At 46.2% G+C, this 21,178-nt stretch overlaps 2 protein-coding genes and 1 long non-coding RNA gene across 4 annotated transcripts; 1 reads left to right on the forward strand and 2 right to left on the reverse strand.

Annotated features, from left to right (window-relative positions):
* The first annotated feature begins 217 nt into the window (after positions 1-217).
* Positions 218-9,268, forward strand: mgat3b (beta-1,4-mannosyl-glycoprotein 4-beta-N-acetylglucosaminyltransferase b). Its single transcript, XM_049014229.1, has 3 exons — positions 218-315; positions 5,813-6,182; positions 6,266-9,268. Exons 1-3 carry the CDS (start codon positions 218-220, stop codon positions 7,667-7,669), a joined length of 1,872 nt encoding a protein of 623 aa, XP_048870186.1. The 3' UTR covers positions 7,670-9,268.
* Positions 9,269-12,866: 3,598 nt separating this feature from the next.
* LOC125743109 (uncharacterized) lies at positions 12,867-13,375 on the reverse strand. 2 transcript variants are annotated; one of them, XR_007398279.1, is made up of 3 exons: positions 13,240-13,375; positions 13,016-13,127; positions 12,867-12,959 (listed from the first exon to the last, which is right to left on the reverse strand). It is a non-coding gene; the product is annotated as an uncharacterized LOC125743109 (long non-coding RNA). The 2 variants fall into 2 exon arrangements; XR_007398280.1 differs by having other exon boundaries at positions 13,016-13,183.
* A 2,862-nt stretch (positions 13,376-16,237) lies between these two features.
* On the reverse strand, positions 16,238-21,033 carry c1qtnf6b (C1q and TNF related 6b). Its single transcript, XM_049015781.1, has 2 exons — positions 20,844-21,033; positions 16,238-19,692 (listed from the first exon to the last, which is right to left on the reverse strand). Exons 1-2 carry the CDS (start codon positions 21,031-21,033, stop codon positions 19,145-19,147), a joined length of 738 nt encoding a protein of 245 aa, XP_048871738.1. The 3' UTR covers positions 16,238-19,144.
* Between the last annotated feature and the right edge of the window lie 145 nt (positions 21,034-21,178).

Below are 21,178 nucleotides of genomic sequence, written 5' to 3' on the forward strand. Positions count from 1 at the left end.
CAAAATATGCGATGTCTCCCATGACTGAAGCATCTGGAAGAGGTCATGCATGGACACACTGACTTGGAATGTAGAATGTTTAATTATATACCATAATGCGTACTGGTGTTTTTACGCGGGTTAGCCCTGCACGGCAGATTTGCTGGCAGTGTTGTGCCGTAAACACAGAGGAAGTCTGGGTGGCGTGGGGGATCCTGCTCGCATAGACGGTCCGAGGATGCAAAGAGGTCGCTATCTGCCTCTGCTCTCGACCCTGTGTGACATGGGCTTTTGGGATGAGTCGGAGAACAGAAAAGCGAGCGTCGCTCAAGTTAGGTACAGCCATACACACTCTAACACCTGTCCACACTTGCGCCACAAAATCCCTTCTCGGTCAGTGTCGTTCTGTCTGCACAACCTTCCACCCAAGAACACCGGCGGTCACCGAAAACTTGTCCGGATGTCCCCTTTGGCAGCACCGTCAACTGCATGTGACAAACTAAGACCCTGCCCAGCCCACAGAAGCTCTTTCTTTCATGCGTTAACTTAAGCGTGAAGAACTCAAACTTTTCGCCTGGGCATAACGGATGCATTTGTCACACACAGACATTGGCAGAACGCTCTAAACGGAAATTTAGCTCGGGATACAGCTTTAAGTTGTTTACACTTGCAGTGAATGTGATCTATCTATAATGCTCTATGTGTTATTTATGTAGCTCTGCAGTACAACTGATTGAACAGGTTCTGCTTCACTGACATTATTTGCTTTCTGTTCCCCTCTTTGGTCTTTCTGTTTCATACTCAGTAACTATCTTCTGACGCATTGCCAGTCTCCAGGAAATGGTTATCATTGCATGTTGATCTGGAGAGTGTTCCCCTGAAGAGCAAGTTCATCTTTGACTCAAAAGACAAATATACAAAAGAGTGTGTTTTCCCCAAATACCTTTAAACGCCACGTGATATTTCAGACTCTGCTGCGATATGCTTGCATCGGTATGTGATTGTTGTGCTGCGCATTCCAGCAAATTCCTTCAAAGAATACAGGAAAATGGTGCAGTTCCTAAAAAGTGGACACATCCTGTGAGGTTTTGAAGGAATGCTGGGAAAACGGGTAACACTCCAGCACCACTGTTCCTGAGAGGGTTTCGCCAACAAAAGGCCGGATATGGGAGACCTACCCAGTGAAACCCCCTAGTTAGAGTGTTCAGCTTTACTGTTCGTGAATCTAATGACTTTTCAAAGCTCACTGTTAAAATTTCTACATAGCAATTAGAAAAAAAAATCCAAATTTATTGTATGTTTGACTTATTTTGTATCTCATACGTCTTCTTGTATGTGCTTTAGACAGGATATGTCTAGCTAACCTGTTTCTTGGCAACCATGATGCTGTTGAGCCTAGATGGAATGTCGTCCAACGTTGGGGAAAAGCGACTAAAGGCAGAACTACATGTCAACACGGATTTAGTTTGAGGATTTTGTCATATAGAGTCGCCAGTTTCTTTTTTTATATGAGCTTTATTTTCAGTATCCCTGCATCCCGACGAACAGACGCGAGAGCGAGGATGGCTGAAGAGTCTCGTCCATGGGAAAGGAGAGTACATGTTCTGTCTTCGGCATGATGACCTGCTCTTGGAGAGCCATGAAATGTGTGCGTGTGACTGGACGTGAAAACCAGTTAAAAGCAAGTGGGCCGGTGGGTTTGTGGCCTAGCAAAATTTCTCGTGTTCCCCAATCGGCAACATTTTTCGTGAGTTTGTGTGTGTGATGAGCCCATATGGGCAAAAGGACACAGTCACTTCTAAATCCCAGGCTAGTCCTGGTTAAAAATGTCATGCAGCTGATGTATTTTACGTCTTAATGTTTGTTGTTGACATTATAGCCAAGTGCTGAAAAATTTTGGCGGGAATTGCGTGGCGGACCAGGTGTTTCCATAGCGTTTGCATCGGGACGGTAGGGATGGTTACGCTTTTGTGCTCATTCGTAAAAGTCATGTGGACAGGAGACCTCAGCTACATTATCGTGTCAGCACGGGGGTGTGGGCCGCCTCTCGTCATTAAGCCTGTCCCCCGCTCTCTGCCTCTCATGATAAGGTTGGGCAGCTTAGCAGACCACGGCCTTTGGCTATTCGGGACTTGTGTAGCTTTAGCCTGTGAAGCCTGTAGATGCTTTTAGCACCCAGCAAATACCTGAATCTTAGCGAGGTAGGCTGGCAAGTGCTTAGCCCAAGTCATAATTACGGGTTTTAGGAACCTCTTACATCGATAAGGATGGAGCCACTCCTTGTTATTTTTACCTGTGAGACTCCCAGCTCTGAATGAGTCACGAGGGGTCTCGCTACCTCAGGCATGTGAATGCAGGTAAACCAATTGTATCAGTCACAAGACGTTAGTGAGAAGGATATCTGCGAAATGGAGCCATTACAGACCTGCAGGGGGCAGTGCAGAGTGAGGCTAATTGAAGTTAAGTGCCGTTTTAGCTGTGTGGGTTTAAAGGGATCTGCGGGAAGCTCTTGTTATTCTCCCTGGAATGATCGAACTTGGTTAGCGAGTCTCCCAGAGTGCATATACTGCTCACTAAGTACTGCATATCTTGGAATATATACTGTAGCACTCAGTTTGCAGCATCTTCCTGTAAATTACAAAACTGTAAGATTGTTTCTTGAATGACTTAAACAACCGAGGCCCGGTCGAGTCATCGGTCGGGCTGAAATCCGCAGCGGCAGCTACATTACACAATGCCACGACACACGGAAACGTCTCACGATTCTCCGCCTTGGACTTGAGCTATAATCTATTAAAGCGCTATCGCACTGTGAAGTTAGTCATAACATGTGGCAAAACAGAACTTAGTGTTACTGAACAAAGACTAAATAAATCTAGGAGTTCATATAATGGGGAAATGAGGAGTCTGAGAAGGAAATGTGTGTTGTTTGTTTAGCTGATGATCTAACATGGGGTTTGGGCAGAATTCAGTACGTTACAAATGTCGAAATACGAATGTAGCAGTAAGGAGGAGTTTGTGAGCTGAAGGTGCTGTGTTGCAGGACTGGGTAGTGGTGTGGATTTCCCCAACTCTGGGTTTGGGTCAGGTAGTTCACGTGCTTTAATTTACGTATCTGATCTTTATAGCTAAATTGCCTTTCAAAGTTTATAAGCTTCTTTTGCAATATAAATTGGTCATTTTTTAACCAAGGTGACTGGGGTTGAATAGCCAGCTCAAACGTACAACAATGTACTTTTATTACCGTGAGAAGTGCCCTTTGCTGTTTGCGTGTTGCATTCTGTTGTCGGGGGAACGTTATTTCATACCTCTCTATGCCTGTATATGGATGGCATGTCAGTGAAGTCCACACAACCTGAACCTTCAACTGGAACAGCAGGATCACAGGATGACTGCCTTCTGTTCGGTGGCAAACAGCTGAACTGAGCTGAAATCTCTGGACTGGTCGCTGGCAGCTTCAGGCAGAATAAGCACTTATCTAAGGCCCCCTAACTACATCTTTTGTGGAAAGAGTGAAACGATCATCGGTTTTCTTGGAAAGGAGCCTCCAGAGTAAGTAAGGCCTTGCCTTCGCCCCCCCGGTCGCTGTTGGTGAATTGACCCATGTGTGAGAAGAAGACACATTGAAGGAACAAATTTTACAAGGTGCCGAAAGTTAACGAGTGGTGTGTCTGCTGTGGACTGAGTAACTAGTAAGGGTGAAAGTCTAAAATGTAGTTGAACTTCTAACCAAGACCGGATGAGGGTAGGCGGGAGTGGAGAGGGGTTTTGGCGGGATGGAATAGCTCGCTTGCTGGTGTGAATGCAGCAGCCATTCAATTAAAAGCTAAAGGTAAAGCCCCGAGCGGCACGCCACATCGGATGGGCTCCTCTGCTCCAGCGGGCATCCAGCCGCGTGGCGCACAAGTTACGGGGTGGGGGGTGGGCCCCCTTTGCGGACTGAGCGGAATCAGAAACGTGGGCTGATGTGCCTTTTACAGCCAGTGCGCGAATCCTGCGGCGTCGGCGATACTGCAGCGATAGCGGGGGAGCAAGAGAGGCCCTGCGATGGACACGGCGCCCCGGTCGTAGCCCTTATGGGATGTGAAGTTGGCACCCGGCCCTGTTTTCGCTGGCGCCCACTTAATGGCTAACAGTACCGTTTTGTGGGCTTTGAAACGCGCCTTCCTGCAACTGCAGTAATTCTGGCCTCCACAAAACAGGGTCATTTGACAAAGGTCATTAAGCAAATTCCATTAAATGCAATCGGGAGGAATCAGCCATTTAGTAACACGAAACTGACCCAATTTTTCCCCAACATGCATAATTATGCCATTATATTTGCTGACAGAGTTTTCTTGTTTTCTCGGCCGGCCGTTTGCTTGTATATTAGGTTATGGGCACAATGTCATGATTTTCAGTCAGTTCTTTTGTCCTTCAGACTGCTTGTTATCCTGGATCCGGCTCGAACCAGTGCAGCATCAGGTCACATGCTTCCTCAATTCAGCCTGCGCTTATTCTGTTCTCTTCTGCATCTCTTAAATTTGCATTAAATGACGTTTACATTATTGTCACCTTATACGCTTCCTGGACACTCGCGTGCAGAGAGAAAAACGTGAGGCACCGTGCCAATAGTGGACATCGGTGAAATTGTTTCGGGAAATCCGCAGTTTGGTTCGTGCCACATCAGCTCACATCACATGTCTTTCATGCCAGATTCCATAAACCATTAACTCAAAGTGCTTCCTCTCTGACAGCAATTCCAGTTCACCTAGTTTTTATACTCATTGCACAATTTTTTTTTTTGGCATGGAGAACAAAGGGAAAAAGAGGGATTTTTTAAATAGTTAACCACCCTGCTGTTTTACTGTTCTGCTGATAATCCATGCTTCTTGCACAATATAATGACTTTTAAACAACCGTAATCTCTTACTTACCGTAATTCTTCTAATATTGTTACCACACTCCCCTGATGTTTCACATGCCGGTAACAGAAAAGTGACTGCACCTACAGGATTTCTTGCTCTCAGCGACCAGGGCCACTAGGTCCCTAGCAGCCAACACAGGTGCTTAAACCTGCAATGAAACTCTCAGCAGTTTCACAACAGTTTACTCTGCATAAAACAATCATTGACTCACAGGAAACTTCTACTGTCCTCAGCTGGATCTGATCCGGACTCTAGGGGGATCCATTTTTAATTAAATTCCGCATGCTATTTGTCAGAGTGTCACCTGAGCCAAAAAATATGTAAGAGCTTGGTTGACAAAGAGGGAAACTGCTTTGTTCACCGTTGTCACTAAGCCAGATGTAAGGCAGATCTGGTGTGCCGCAGATAGATGTGTAAATTCTGTGTCGAAAAAACAACAGCTCCATTGTTTTTGTCTTGTATGTATCGACTGAGCAGCTGCCTGCCGTTGCATGTCTAGCACTTCTTTCTCGCATTCCAGTCGGTTCTCTCGGTCGCAACTTTCACTCGCTGTTGTTCTGAGTTCGTTCAGCATCATTACCGTTCGAGCTGCTTGGGATTCACGCTGTGCATTGAATGCGAACGCCGGCAGGGCGTTCTGTAGTCTGTGGCAATCGTTTTAAATTTAGAACGGAAAAAAAAAACACAAAACGTAGTGAACGTTGTAGCCTGAAAAACATGTCACGAAATGCGCGTTGGCTTCGCATTTCTGACTGCTTTCAGTCGTGTGTTTGTGTGACATTTATAAAAACTGCTGGTGCTTTTTCATGTTGTGCAGAATCTTTTCTTATTTTCCGATTCTTCATTTAAAGCAGGACTTCTGATGCAATTTAATTTTGACTCTCTCTCTTTTTTTTCCCCTCTTACCCCCATATCCCTTCTCTCAGGATAAAAATGCGACGGCACAGGGTGTTCTTGCTTTGCACTGTGGGCCTGTGTGTGATCTCCTTCTTGCATTACTACAAGGCCCTACACTACGTCTCCTTGTTGCGAGAACTCTCTGCCCCTTATCCCAACATCAAGTCCTTCATCATGGTCACCGGTTTCTTCTGGAAGGAAAGAGATATGCCTTTGTCCAGCACTTTCTCAGATGATGGCCCCGCCCCGGTCATACGACCCTCTGACCCCAGAGCTTGGGATTCCAGGGCCGTGGAGCAGCAGCCCAAACCAGAGATAAACGTGGATAAAGACTTGAGGGTCCCACGAGCATGGGGGAGATTGGATGTAGCAAAGCAGAAAGAGGGAGATGCCTCTCAGGTAATAACCTGTTTGTCAGTTTGCTTGTTGAATGGCTTTTAATGTCACAAGACAGATTAACAGATATTCTTTTCCTTCCATAGGACCTTAAGGTCATGGAAAGAGAGATAAACCTTAAAGAGGAAGAGCATAACATTCCCCCTAAACCCTGGTATCACGGTGATCCTGCTGAAGAAAGGGTAGTGGTGGAGAAGATCCCTCCAACTCCTACCCTACCAGATCCCATAGAGTCCCTTGGGGACCTCCACTTGCGTCACTTCCAACTCGTTGATGATCAAACCCCTTACTTTGTGCATACTAAGGCCGGAGCTCTTTGCTTCCGACAAGGGACTGAGTTAGCCGTTCCAAGGGACAGTCTGGGAATGGGAGTTGCTACAGCAGCAAGTCGTAGGATACTGGAGCTTCAGGAGGCGGTCAACCCAATCAAGGCCGGAACCAAGAAAGGCAAGAGGCTGGTAAAATGTGTGTGCCGTCCAGGTTGGCATGGTCCTTACTGTGGAGTCCCCACCATGGTGTACCATTCTACCCTGCCTACCAAGGAACGGTTAATGCCCAGGGAGGTGCCCCGTAGGGTTATTAATGCCATAAATGTCAACCATGAGTTTGACCTTCTTCATGTTCGCTTCCATGAGCTAGCCCAGGCAGTGGACCTTTTCTTGGTGTGTGAGTCTAACTTCACGGCCTATGGAGAGAGGCGCCCCTTGCGATTTTTAAATCTTCTCCAGAATGGGACATACGACTTAGTGCGGCATAAGATCCTGTATGTGTTTTTGGACCATTTTCCTGAAGGTGGGCGGCAGGATGGCTGGATCGCAGACGATTACCTGCGCACCTTCCTGACACGCAACGGGATATCCCGCATAGATGGACTGCGGCCAGATGACGTCTTCATCATCAATGATGCGGATGAGATTCCAGCCCAAGAGGGGATCCTCTTCCTCAAACTTTTTGATGGCTGGACGGAGCCCTTTGCAATTCACATGCGCAAGTCTCTATATGGCTTCTTCTGGAAGCAACTGGGATCACTGGAGGTGGTATCAGGGTGCACTGTGGGAATGCTGGGTACCGTCTATGACAATGATGGCATCAAGCTTAGGCGACGAGAGTATTACACCATGCCTGGGTTCCGGAAGTATGAGAATGACACAGGCCACATTCTGGTCCAGTGGTCGATTGGGAGCCCTTTCCATTTTGCAGGTTGGCACTGCTCCTGGTGTTTCACCCCAGAGGGGATACGCTTGAAGCTCATCTCTGCCCAGAATGGAGACTTCCCCCGCTGGGGGGACTACGAGGACAAGCGAGATCTCGACTACATTCGAGAGTTGATCCGAACAGGGGGCTGGTTTGATGGGTCGTTGATGGAATATCCACCCACGGACCCAAAAGAGCACATGTACGCCCCCAAGTACTTGTTGAACAATTATGACCGCTACCGTTATTTGCTCGAGAACCAGTATCTTAAGGAGGGCAAGGTAGCAGGAGCTTAGTGCATAAACATTGAGGTTTTTGGCCGAGGGGTAGAGCTGAAGTGTCGTCCAAATTCGGGGAAAGCACCACTATGGACTTATTTCCCCCCCCCTCCCATTTCTGGCTCATCCTAACCCTTGCCAACCTTCCATCTCATTTCCCTGGTTGAGGGTGGCAGGCTGGTGTTGTGGTTTTGCTACAATGGGCTGGGTGTTAATAACAGTGAGTGAAATAGCGGGCAGAGTCTGCATAGCTGACAATAGAGACTCTGTACGCAAGGCACCTTATACAATCTTTCAATGTTTCCTGCTCTATCTGCTTCTCTGCCTCCCATCGGTAAATTGAGAATGGAGTCCATTATGCTGTCAAATGCTTTTTGTGATATTTTTCGGTCATGCTGCACAAGTTCTAATTGACTTTTCTCTCAGTTTTCTCAATACTGTCAAAATAAAAAAAACCAGCCAGTGCGAGTGCAGGAAGTGGAAGAAAGGGCCCCGTTTACTTGCTTGTAATGTGATCGTTCATTAAATCCAATGATAAATGCTGATTTGTAACCGGACCTCGCAGACATGAGCCAGGGCCATTCAATATGAAAAAAGTATCAATCGTGTAACAAGCTGCAGTATGAGCCTTGAGACCATGGTTGAGGTGGATAGGGCCAGTATGGTGTAAATGGAATAGAGGGGGTTATCTGTTGGCCTTTGTCTCAGAAAACATTGAGGGGGTAGAACAGCCTTCCTGAATCCTCCGACTATACTTCCCATCAAGGTCTCTGTGCTTGCAGCAAGGGCAGTCAAACAGGGGGGAGATAAGATTGATTTCAAGGACGTCTGAGTGACAGGGGATCTAAAAAAATTTGGAAAATAATTGGGTTGGTCTTGGTTGCGGGACCCAAAATTCACATCGAGACTCCAGCCGGCAGCAGCGTTTTTGTGATCAGCAGAGGGGGGTGGAATTTGCCTAGTGAAGGAGTTCAGTCCAGGCTGCTGCTGTTCAACAGGAATCTAGAGCAGCACTCCAGCATCCAGCAGAACTCAGCAGCGGCAGCTGAAAACCATCCAAAGAGTTGGAGGGAAAAAGATGAAAGAATGCAGCATGAGAATTTCTGTGTCTCCTTGCCGCCGCAGCCGGCGTGCTTCTGCTGCTGAGCCCTCGGCTGGTCGCATTGCACCTCCGCAAAATCCAGGATGTCTGTCTACCACTTGAACGTTGGTGGCACTTTACCTCCTTCCACTTGGCAGATAATTCTGGCCACCCACACCCCTGCATGACTGCAGGATGTCACTGTTCCCCTGGAGGCCCTGCCCTGCTCAGTGCCAACTACATCAGGACAGAAATATAAAGCACTACCTGTATCACATGTACATTTGAAACCCTCTGTTGTACCTGGCTGCAGCCAATAAAGATACTAGTACATGTTCAGGCAGGACAGACCCCCCGACTGCTGGGTTGTAAGGCCTGAAACCTGAATGCTTCGCTTGGAAGCCAATAAGCCACGCCCCACTTTCCAAGTTCCGCTACTTCATCGCTGCTGTAGTGGGACTTTGCACACCAAGTCTTTCACTCGCCAAGTGTCAAAGTGATGTGGCAAATAAAGTGATTTGAGTTGGACTGCTAAAGCGATCTAGATTCCTTCATTTGAGACACAGAGGGGGTGTGGATATTGAAAGAGGTGGTGGTGTAAGCGCAACACAATGTGTGTGAGTCATATGACGGTTTTCGCATTAGTCAGCTTCGCTGTCTTCGTTCTTTTATTCCGTACCGTCTTACATGTGGTCACTTAGCTGGTTACCGCTTCCGCAGAACATGTCTGAGCACTTGACCGTAACCCGAGTCAATCCACGACTCCTCAGTCAGACGATTCAGAGAAGGGTGAGTCACAAATAAGGGTTGACAAAGGTTTCTCCTGTTTTACCTTCTCGTTCATTGTGTTATACCGGATCTTTCTTTGTACTGTTGGTTTTTATGTTATTTACGTTGGCACTGATTTATTTCGTCCCCTCCCAGGTTAAGGGACCACAAATGTCTGGTGAATATATGTAACGTTTGGATGAGGAGAGTATACAGTTCAACCGCGGCGTGAAATATTTGATGCTAGCTGCCTACTCCACTTTCAGTTCATATCTTTGTGTCACGCACTATATTTATAACCATATTTAGTTAAAACGTCTCTCCATATATGAGTGATGAACTCACATTGAGGCTAAAGAACAGGGTTTGGTTGCTCACACCTATCTAGTATATAGTGATTGTCTCTGTAGTGTGTTAGTCCAGCAGTATCAGTGACGTTGCGCTTTCCTATTGGATAAAACTGTGAAAACGATGAACAGGCCTGGCAGTGTTAATTGATCACAGAGAGCCTCAGGACTCCAGTAAACACTCTCTGTTGTCAATTAACACTGTCGGAACGTGTCCTTAAGAAGATTCCACGGAAAATTAATATGCTCCCTCAGAACAATAAAAAGCAAAGTTTTGCAGAACGCCCTGTGGTATGGATATGCAAAAAAATAAAAAAATAAATAAAATTCAAGAGCCATTGTCGATTGATGTTCCATTTGAACAGAAAGCATAGCCCGGACTTTGAAGAGCCGTCTCAGTGCAGCCTAACTCCAGCCCCTGCATTTTGTGGGTTTTGAAGTTAGCAGGAATCTCTGGGAAGCTTTGAGCACAGCTGTTGTTGTTTGTCTCATTAATGCAACCCCTAGAAGGTTGAAATATAAAGCCCGTCCAAGCCGCTTCAGCGCATGTCAGCTCAGTGTTACCCAGCACTACGGGTGACCACTTGAGTTGTACACGGGTGTCAACATCCACGCAGTCACATGATGCACTGACTTTGTTTGATGCGGGTTTATTTTTAAGGGCACTGGTTGTTGGCACGCACTCTCTTCGGTGTTTCGGAAACACTAGTAGGGCGACGGAAGTGTTTTTCTGGGGCGTACGCAGTGCCACAGCAGGTCATAAGGACACACTGGGTGACAGATGGGTGAGCACCAGGCCTGTGACCATGTGATGGCACCTGACACACTGCTGAATCCTCCCGGTGCTTCTCCAGTCCAGCCCAGTTCGATCGAGCCCCGAGAGTCAGGCTCACGTTAGGGACATCCAACCGAGAAGAGAGAAATGCAAGAGAAGAATAGCAGCCTGTTTGTGTTTCATGAGGCTAGATGAAAATGTCCAAGTGACCTTAGCTATTCACTGTATGTTGCTAAAGAAATAATGCCACTTGCGATCACATACATACACATGAACAGCTATAAATGGACTTGCCTTAATGTGAACCGGAATTTGTAATTGTTTACAGTGGTCGTGTTACTGATTTTTAAGTTTTCTCCTTTTCGTTTGTCTCATTTCTTCAGGCAGCTTCTTATTAATATATATTTTTTTAAAATCACATTAAAATGGACATTTGCTGCACCCCCTCCCAAAAAAAAAAAAAACACCGTCTCCTTTCCTCTGGGAGGAAGTGATGTCACAGTGAGGGGGCGAGCTTCACTGCTGTCCTCTCTATCCTGCCGATCTATTTCTGTCGCATGTGGGAGTGCTTTAACACGTAAGGGAAGTGAGAAAAAAAAATAGCCCTTTAAATATTGCTTAAACTCTTGACAGTATTTTATCACGCTAGGGATGTTTGTCCATGGAGTTTATACCACAGTAAAACATGGCATATTTTCCTCTCCCCCATTTGTAACTGTCGGAATTGCATAACCATTTAATGCTGTAGGTGCTCTTTTCATGTCTGGGTATATATACTTCTCACAGTTGTAGCTGATCCCTGGCAAAAGAGAAAGACCAGCGACTGTTTTGTTTTTTTTTTTTCTGTTTTAGTCTTACCTCTGTCTTCTGTTGACACCATGAAGGCATAAGCGTGAGGTCCGTGTTCAGGAATGTACATTGCATGCTGAAACTGCAGATAGCCTTGTCTGTGAAATGTAAACTTGCACCTTACTGTAGCAGAAATGTTTTTGTTTCGTGGTAGAGCGGGGGTCTACATGGGGTCTACACCCGTGCAGGGCGGGGGGGAGGGGGGTTGGAATGTGGTTCTCTGTAAACCCCACATCTTCAGAGCTTCAGCAGAAGGAGTGTTATGGTGTGTGATCCGCTGTGTATCTGGGAGCTAGATGGCGGGACAGATAGGAAGGCCTCGGTTGCTTTACTCGCAGTCCTGGTCTTGGACCCCACCCCTTTCTATGCACTTTTTGTTCCAGCTGACTTGCCCTTAATTAATTACACCTGGGGGAGCAGTTGACTGCTGACACTGCGGCTCAGCCTGTAGTGCTGTTGCCGCTGGTGTGTGTCGGAGAGTTCCCCCTACGGCCGTTAGCATTAGCTTACTACAGCCCTAATTTGATGGGAAGATCGAATGGATGATTTAGGACTGTTGACTGCAAACAAAGGCAGTTCCAGACTGTATTGGGGGAGGGGGTTGTCCAGTACTTCTTCATTCCTAAGGATCAAATCCTAGAATCACCAACAAGTTTGTACAGTAACATTAACTGGGAGTAACTCTACCAAACTCATTTGTTTTACATATATCAGATTTTCTGTGCACTGGAAATCTGCATCGACTAATGCTTACGTCATTTTCATATAAAGTGAAAAAAAAGACTGTGTTTGTTTACTTTTCCTGGTGTGTGAATCGCAGATGGCATTCGGCAGTTTGACACAATTTATGTGACGCATGGTGCCATCGTGTCTTCGGATTGATCTACCTTTTCCAAGAATTATTGGAGAAACCAGGAGAAAGAACGGGATGTAATGTCAATATTACGGGACTCTGAGCACAGTTATTGACACAGAAAGTGTGGGATACCTGCAGTGTGCAGAACTTTCTTTTTAATAAAACAATGTGCCAGTTCTCATTTCAGTAAATTTACTTTGGATTTGCAGGGCAGCCTTGGGCTGTGAATGAAATGACCAATAATTGGATTTTGGGTGGCTGCCCTGATTTATTATCACAAACGGTCTTGTAATCCCTTTTAAAGGGATTGTAGTTTGCAAATGTTTAATAGATGTGATTTTAGTGCCATACTATAAATCCAGTCAAGTCCAATTAATTAAAATCTGGACCAGTAACCTACAAACATGGACATGGGGTTGGACCAGGACCAGTGCCAGCAGCCTCTGCTGTCGCCTCAGGCAGGACTCGCCACAGAAAGACGGGACTGAGGCCAGCCAAGCTGGTACCTTCACAGACTGACCTATACCAGGAAAGATGGGACTGAGGCTGACCAAGCTGGTACCTTCACAGACTGACCTATACCAGGAAAGATGGGACTGAGGCTGACCAAGCTGGTACCTTCACAGACTGACCTATACCAGGAAAGATGGGACTGAGGCTGACCAAGCTGGTACCTTCACACACTGACCTATACCAGGAAAGATGGGACTGAGGCTGACCAAGCTGGTACCTTCACAGACTGACCTATACCAGGAAAGATGGGACTGAGGCTGACCAAGCTGGTACCTTCACACACTGACCTATACCAGGAAAGATGGGACTGAGGCTGACCAAGCTGGTACCTTCACACACTGACCTATACCAGGAAAGATGGGACTGAGGCTGACCAAGCTGGTACCTTCACAGACTGACCTATACCAGGAAAGATGGGACTGAGGCTGACCAAGCTGGTACCTTCACAGACTGACCTATACCAGGAAAGACGGGACTGAGGCCAGCCAAGCTGGTACCTTCACAGACTGACCTATACCATATAGCGCCACAGCAATCTCAAGAATTTTCCAGCGTAAAGTAAGCCCTTCGTAGGATGTCACGTAAAACCGCAGTCTCCTCAGAAACTGCCTTTATCATCTTCGAAGATTGAGAAACCCACCAATTACACAAGCAGACAGCTTGTCTGAATACATTTTAATTACATTCGCCTGGGTAATTATTACACGCGCAGCTTGTACCTGCCCAGTTTTTTTAGAGTGTCCCAGTAGGGTGTGTTTCAGCAGTTTCTGGATGGGGGGGGGAGAAAGGAGTCTTTTTTTTTTCTTATTTTTTATTCTGTTGACAAACAAGGAAGAGTGTACAGTTATAAAATCATAATAAGTCATAAAGGCTTTTTCTGTATATGGACGGCTGTACATTAACCCTGAGTGAAAACTGATTCTATGGAAAATATATATAATAAATTAATTTTAAAGTTTGACACCTAGTTTTGAGTTTCTTTATGTTGGTATGTTGTTTGTACTGTTAACCTGATATATATGTTTAGTTTTTAATCATGCAGAATTTCCTACTTGGAGTAAGACCACAGCCCAGTGACCAGGATTCCAAACATATGTTATCTTCTGCATAAACTATGCATAGACTGCTTATGATGTAATGCTGTTTAAATTACAGGAGCGCAGGTAAGCCTCTCTGTGTTTTGTAAAGAGGACATCCCTGGAAGAAGCTGGAAACCAGCGCAGGTAAGGACCTTCAAGCACTAGGGGGCAGCAGAGATCCAAAAATCCAAGCATTCTTCTTATCAGATGTCTCCACTGACAAACATGATCTAAAGGTATGTGATATGAAAGACAAAATAATCTAAAGCACTTGAAGCCTAATAATATATCAGCTTTATGGAACCCAAGTAAACAAATTTCTTATTAATATATATATATTGCGGCAGACTCTTCGGCGCAGTAAAACAGACAGCATTTTTTGTTAATACACAAAGATTATAAAGACAATCAGATTATGATCATGGAAACAACTTAGTGGATTTCTGTTCTGTTTAATATAAAATGTACAAAACTCCAACCCGTTAATTTGAGGCCTTCCCAGCATGCACCAGAGTATAAATAACTTTTACACCACTGTGTCGTTGGGATCCCACGTGTCGTGTGACGAGAGCCTTGCTATCATGGAGGTCGAATGCGATACTGTGTGGAAACTGAATGGACCAGTATGAGCTAGAGCGGGGGGGACGCATCTCCGATCTAAGAACGAGGGGTGTCGGACCACGTGTAATGGTGGACCTGACCAGCCTCGTCCCTGCCTAGCTGAGGGGCTCCTCCCAAAGCATAGGAAAGAAAATATTTTGGTTTTTAGTTTAAATACTTTCTGCTATTATAAAAATAAATAATAGCTTACATTGTAAGTTCTGCTTATCCGCCTGCTTCCTGTCCCTCCCGTCTCAAAAGAAAAAGTGGTTTGACCCTCTGGTGCGTGTGCAGCAGTGGTTTTTGCTAATTCTGAATCCCAAATGAAAACTAAACTAAAATCATGATTTCAGAAGAGCGAGAGCAGGAAGCGAGACGTAACGTTAACAGGGGGCAGGCAGCTGCTGACTGGCTTCCTTCAGAAAACCAAGCCTAAAGTGTCAAACAGTAACGCAAGTAAGTTTGCTGGGGGGTGGGGGGAAGGGGGGGGGGTGCAGGCACACTGTGTCTGGGACCCAAAACTTGTGCTACTCCCCTGCCGAGAGCCCTTAAGGCTTTTTAGGGAAAACAAGCCAGAATGAAATGAGCTTTCCGAACAGATCCCACCCAGAATATCTCTGCGCTGCATAATTACAGGGCGCGCCGGATGGGTGTTGGATTGAGTCACATCTTACTTCACACATGAAGAGTCTGACCATTGTATTATGCATTACGCTTGTATTGTGACCCACGTGCATAGGGGTCACTTTGGATAACAGTTAATATTCTTGAATCACTATCAATTTGCAAAGACCTTCAGGATGCCGTGTGACTCCGTCTTAGTTCCTGTTGGTGCATTTTAGTGTAACTGCCTTTTCCTTATATATGTGCCACACAACCAACTTATATCAACTTTAATTGTACACACTTACAGATGCGTTTGATGATCTTTTGCCATCTTGTGGCCGACTCATTGGAATGTATTGAGGAAGATGGGAATGTCTCTATGTAAAATCTTTGCTCTCTCTCTCTCTGTATTCAATGTGCGTTGGTACCGCTTGCCAGTTTAAATCTTTGGCATTTATCCGTATTTCAGAATTATTTTCCTAGGTGTTGGGATAGATTTCATTTAGCAGGTGTCAATCCAACCGTCCCTTAGCACCCTGCCTAGGAGACTCCACCCCCCCCACATTCCATGGGATTAGGTCCAGGATCAGTGTGACCTACAAGCAGGACTAACTGACATGCAGCATCTTGCCGGTCTGCCGCCGGATCGTGTCTGAATGTGCTGCCTGTTAAATAGCTGCTATTCTGACAGCCCTACCAGCCTATCAAATACTGCCCAGCCCCTGTCAGAGTCCCCACTACTGTCCGCATCCTATAAACCACAATTTCATGCACTGCTCACCTGTTGCTCATACCATGTTCCCGCTGTAGCTAACAAATCTTCTGCTCACTCCATCTCCTCTAGTCCTGACGGATTTGACTCACACCACTGTTTATGTTGGCAACACAGATCAAGGCCCATAAAATCCCTACTTCCAGCCACCAAGCCAAGAAAGCACCGCTGCCCCCTGCCAACGAGGGGGGGGAAGACGCCCCGAATGCCCATTCAGAACTGCAGCCTATTCACACGACCAAGGAACTTTCCGGCCTACTGAAACCACAACTGAAAACCCACTGGCTGCATCGCAGGTTCCGAGTGGGGGGTGGGGGGGGGGGGGGGGGGGGATCCTGTGCCAGTGTGCCAGTCCTTCCATGATGCATGGCAGCTACTTAATGCCGAGCTCTTTTCCTCAAAATGAATGATCGGAATTATGGATTCGAGCATGTGGGCCAATGTTTAATTCTGTGGATTAGGATTCTGTGTCTGTTGCTAGTGTCAGTGTTGGGCCTCATACAGTACAAGGCCTTTAAAATAATTTGCTTTAGCTAGTTATTAACTTTGCTTCTATACATCACTTTTGATAAAAGCTAAGTAAATGTACGCAAATATACTTACATGCAAATAATTATGCATCAATTGAGTTTTGCATCACAAAGTACCTCATACGCGTATGAAGCACATTCCAAATGAATGTATTCTTTTCCCTTAGAAAAATGAAGACCAGAAATACTGATAGTGATAATCATAACGTCTGAGATTACAGGGGTGCTGGTGTTTGGTTCGGTATGAACTACTCAGTGTCGAATTTCTATGTTCTATTTTCTCCCCATCTTCCGCGGTACCAACAAGATCCAAAGTCTGGTTGCAATTAGAGCAACCAACACATCCTCTGTTAAAACAAAATCTGTATATTTGGAGACTGAAATGAAATTAGGATCGAATTCAGGCTTTGAAAACGCAGCAGAGCTCTGCTCTGGCATCTCCTGGCATTTAAAATGGGCGCCTTGATTATTATTTTGATAGATTTTCTTCGGTGTCGCTCCGCAACAGGTTTTTATTCAGCGCTTCTGACGCGACGCTGTCTGATTGTAGATACTGGGCCAAAATGTTGTAGCTGTGAATTCTTCAGGTGTTGTCTATAAAAAAGGAACATTAAAATGTATTAACACTGAGGAGTTACCCCATAGTTCCCCAATAGCTATGTCAGTCTGTGTGTTTTTCATCAACTGACAAGCCACTGACTTAAAGGACTGCACTCATAACGAAGAGGATGCAGATACCTCAACAATTATTTAGCGATTTTCAGTAACTGCGGGACCCCTGCAGGGCATCTTAAAACCAGAGGCACCACCCATGCTGCCCTAATATGGTCCTGGCAGAAATCGGCGTCAAACTGATGTGTAGATTACGGCCTAGTCTGCAGGAGACAGAAAGGCAGCCCCGCTGGATTGATAAACTGCCCTGCAGGGCATGTCTGACCCGCGTGCTTTAGGCTGCCTGGGAACTGCTGCAGATGTCAGGAACATCAGAGGGAAAATCCCAGGCGGCCTGCTCTTCTTCTGCACAGCTGCCGGAGTGGACCCAGGGCCAAACCGGGCTTTTTAATGCGGCAGGAAAGGCTCGTTCATCTCTCCAGGCGTTCAGCCACTACGATCAGGAAGGCCCACCAAAGATGCTGTCACACATGAAAGACAAGAAAGTACGTTTTATGGGAAACTAAACTGATTAAAACAATAACTCTAAAATGATAAACTCTCTCGTGATTCGGCATTATTTTTCGAATATTTTTCTCATGATTTCATTATTTTGTGATAACTGAATACCAGTGGGGCAGCACGGTGGTGCAGTGGTGTGTGTGAATGGTGTGTGAGTGTGCCCCCCATCCTGGGCTGTTCCCTGCCTCGTGCCCATTGCTTCCGGGATAGGCTCCGGACCCCCCGTGACCCAGAAGGATAAGCGGTTTGGAAAATGGATGGATGGATGGATACCAGTGTGTACCTGAGACCGAGTTACTATTATCTAGGAGCATTTCTAGCATTTATGTGCAATGGAACCTCAGTTAGTAATATATAGAAATACATCATTCAGTCTCCATGACATGAATTAAAAACACGAGTAGGGTCATTTAAATATTTTAATGAATAGATGGCCAGCTTCCAAATAGTAATGGAGAAGTGACATTTTGTATGTGGAGGTAGAGGCAATAACAATAAGTAACAGGACAGTAACTACTGATAAGTTAGAGTAACACCCGGCTTCTTTGATTGGCTGAGGTTGACACACCAACCACGTGTCTCTGGCAGCTTGACTTAACTTTGGCCTCTGTCGCAGGAGAACAATACGTGGCCAATGAGGGGCCACTGGGGAGATCAGGCAGCGCCCCCCCTACAGCAGAATTCTGCACCATGTCTCAGGGCTGGGTCATGTGACCCACTGACCCTTTCCTGATTGGTTAGCACCATGTGGCTGAGCACCGCGACGGGCGTGTACTGAAACCGCCGCTGCAAAAAAAACCTTCTTTTGTTCCTGCCGCTGCCTCTCTGCTCCATGCTGTTTCCTGAGACACTTGCTGGTTTTGCTCACAGGACGTTCCGTTCGAACTGGGTCTCATAAGCGAACCCTTGGTTGTGGTCCCTTCCGCTCCGGCCGCTCCGTCCCTCGCAGAACGTGATCCACTGGCATCCCCGTAGCTACGGCAACGCAGCTCTAAACAGTTACATTCATATTATGCAAATGAACCTCCAGCCAATCAGAGGTCCCTTTGCAGTGAAAAAATCAGTCCATCAAGAACATTAATGGCATGGATTCGGCATTTCACTGCAGAAAAAGACTTTTAAATAGCGCCTGCAAAATATCATCTGGGACCCAACTAAAAACTGTCAGTTACATATGTAACTGTAACTATATAATACAGCATTACTTAGAAGTACCTCCTTATCAGAGGATATTTGCAATTTAATTCCTACATTCCTCCCTGGTGGTTGTACAATTAATAAAGCATACTTTTCCCAAGGGTAAAAAAGCAGTATACATGTATATTTCTTAATCTCTTGACCGCCTTAATTTCACCTTTTCAGAAAACTGTCCTGCATGCATATTTTTACCTCCTTGCAACAGATACCAATAAATGTTGCACTGCGACATTGACAAGTTCGGGTTTTTCAGAGCAGGCATTGTGAGAGGATGTAGCACTGAGCTGCCATGCTTTGAACCCCGAAGGACAGTCGGGGGTCCGGCACCTATGCGTCAATTGGGGGATTCACTCAGCGGAAGGCTTGACGAGGAACCCACTGAAAGTGACGTAGACGTCCGCATCGTCGCTGTACACTGCGTTCTCCCTCTCGCGCTTGTAGAGCCGAGCCCACACCTTGTCGTCCCGCCCCAGCAGAAGCATGATTCCCTGGCTCTGCATGATGCTGCGGTCGCTCGGCTGCGCGTAGACGATCGCCGCCTTCTGCTCATTGTGCATCAGGTGCAGGTAGGTCTCCTTCAAGTTCCAGGTATGGACGTTGAGGTTGAAGAAGTAGACGCCGGGCACCGCGCAGTAGAACTTGCCCTCGAACATGTTGAAGTGCTCCTCAAGGTTAACAAAGACGGTGTCAAAGACCAGAGGCTGGTAGTAGTCGGTGCTGTGCAGGGCCTTACGCCTGCCCACAGAGAAGGCAGAATATTGGATCTTGCAGGCTTCTCTAGGGGCACCTGCCTGTCCTTTGCTGCCTTTGAAGCCAATGGGACCTCGAGCACCTGGAGGTCCGTCTTGTCCTGCCTTCCCTGGCGTCCCCCTGTCCCCTCTGTCTCCCTTGTCCCCTATGACAGAACACCGCTGTGAATTGCTAAATCACTCACTGTGTTATATATTTTATGTTTACGGCTGTTCAGGTCATTGCCAGCTGTGCAGTGAAAATGACCAGGGATGTGGGTCTTTTAGACCACCGACTTAGCAAAGCACAACCCGGTCAAATTTAGTTTTGTTTCATAAATTTTGTTTTGTTGCATAAAACAACAGGGCAGAACGAATCAAAGCAGGGAATTCTAAACTTTTCTAAATAATTGACATCAAATAACTCAATTAGAATGACATCCTGTACATTCCAGTGAGGAGCCTCGTGCCAAGGTGACAACCTTCCATTGCATGGACGACCCATCTCATTTTATATGAACCGCTGCACTACTCACGAGGTTTAAATAAAATGATAAAACTAACTCGAAAACTTCTTACATTAAATTTATTTTGCAGATCTCTTTACCCAGTGAGGCATGGAAGTGAGGAGAGCTTGTGGTGAGAGCACAGGGTCAGCCAGCATCCAGCATTCCTGCAATAATTGGGGCTAAAGGTCTCGCTCAAGGGCTCCATGGAGAAACAATTAGTCATACAGCCATGGGATTCAAACCCACAACCTTCCGGAGACGGGCAAATCCCCAATCGAATGAGTCACACACTGCCCAGAAAACCTTGCCTGCCAAAGCCTATGTGTTTACTTTTTATTCTCCAGCTACAGCCCAGAAAATCAGGTCACACACCTCAGCTGAGCTTCTGCCACATAAGCAACTTCAGTGCCAGGTGTCCCTGCAGAAAGCAGAGGCCCCCTGCGGCGTGAAAGTAAGCCCCAAACCAATGCCTGTTTTCCTTTTTTAACAAGTACACTCAAAAAGCACAGAGGAGTCTTAATTAGCCACGGCCAACAATTTTTCGCCGATGAGTCATAGAAAACCACAGGCCAGTTTTCTTGAATTTAAGATACTTTCTGGCCAAGACTGAATATTCAAACTCTACTGTGTCAAAGCGTTTGAGACCATGTAATGGGCGAACCATCTTTTGGAGTATTTCATGGGCAGATCTGATCTCTTAAGTTTTATTAGGAAGTTATAGTAATAATTACCCTCCCATACTGTTTTTGGAATTTTAGAAATGCACTAGCATGGGCAAAAACCATGTTAAAGTCGTGCGAGTGTGTTACCTTTCAGGATGGTCATATTGATGTAGGTTCGAATTTCAGGCATCTGGTAGGGGGTTGCACTGTGCACCGTGGGGCCCTCTGACTGTCCCAGATCATCACAGCACCGGCGACAAAGTCTGGGCGGGGCCCTGGACGGGAGGGCACCCCCAAGAGGGAGCAGCAGGACAACAGCGAGTAACGGACCAGACATTTCTGCTCCTGGACATTCAGACAAAGGCAGGTTATCACTCTGGGTTTCATCACCATCTCAACACAGCCTGCAGGATTTAAATGCGGCAAAACAGACCCATTTAACTATGTCATGTGAGGTTTTATTATTGTTTAACTGTATTTCG

The sequence above is a fragment of the Brienomyrus brachyistius genome, chromosome 5 (assembly GCF_023856365.1).
Source record: "Brienomyrus brachyistius isolate T26 chromosome 5, BBRACH_0.4, whole genome shotgun sequence".
Lineage (NCBI taxonomy): Eukaryota > Metazoa > Chordata > Actinopteri > Osteoglossiformes > Mormyridae > Brienomyrus > Brienomyrus brachyistius.

Coding starts and splice junctions, on each gene's coding strand:
- mgat3b (XM_049014229.1), top strand. CDS start 218: ATGCAAAGAGGTCGCTATCTGCCTCTGCTCTCGACCCTGTGTGACATG. Junction 316..5,812: donor GCGAGCGTCGCTCAAGTTAG/GTACAGCCATAC, acceptor CCCTTCTCTCAG/GATAAAAATGCGACGGCACA. Junction 6,183..6,265: donor AAGAGGGAGATGCCTCTCAG/GTAATAACCTGT, acceptor TTCCTTCCATAG/GACCTTAAGGTCATGGAAAG.
- c1qtnf6b (XM_049015781.1), bottom strand. CDS start 21,033: ATGTCTGGTCCGTTACTCGCTGTTGTCCTGCTGCTCCCTCTTGGGGGT. Junction 19,693..20,843: donor CAATATGACCATCCTGAAAG/GTAACACACTCG, acceptor GTTCTGTCATAG/GGGACAAGGGAGACAGAGGG.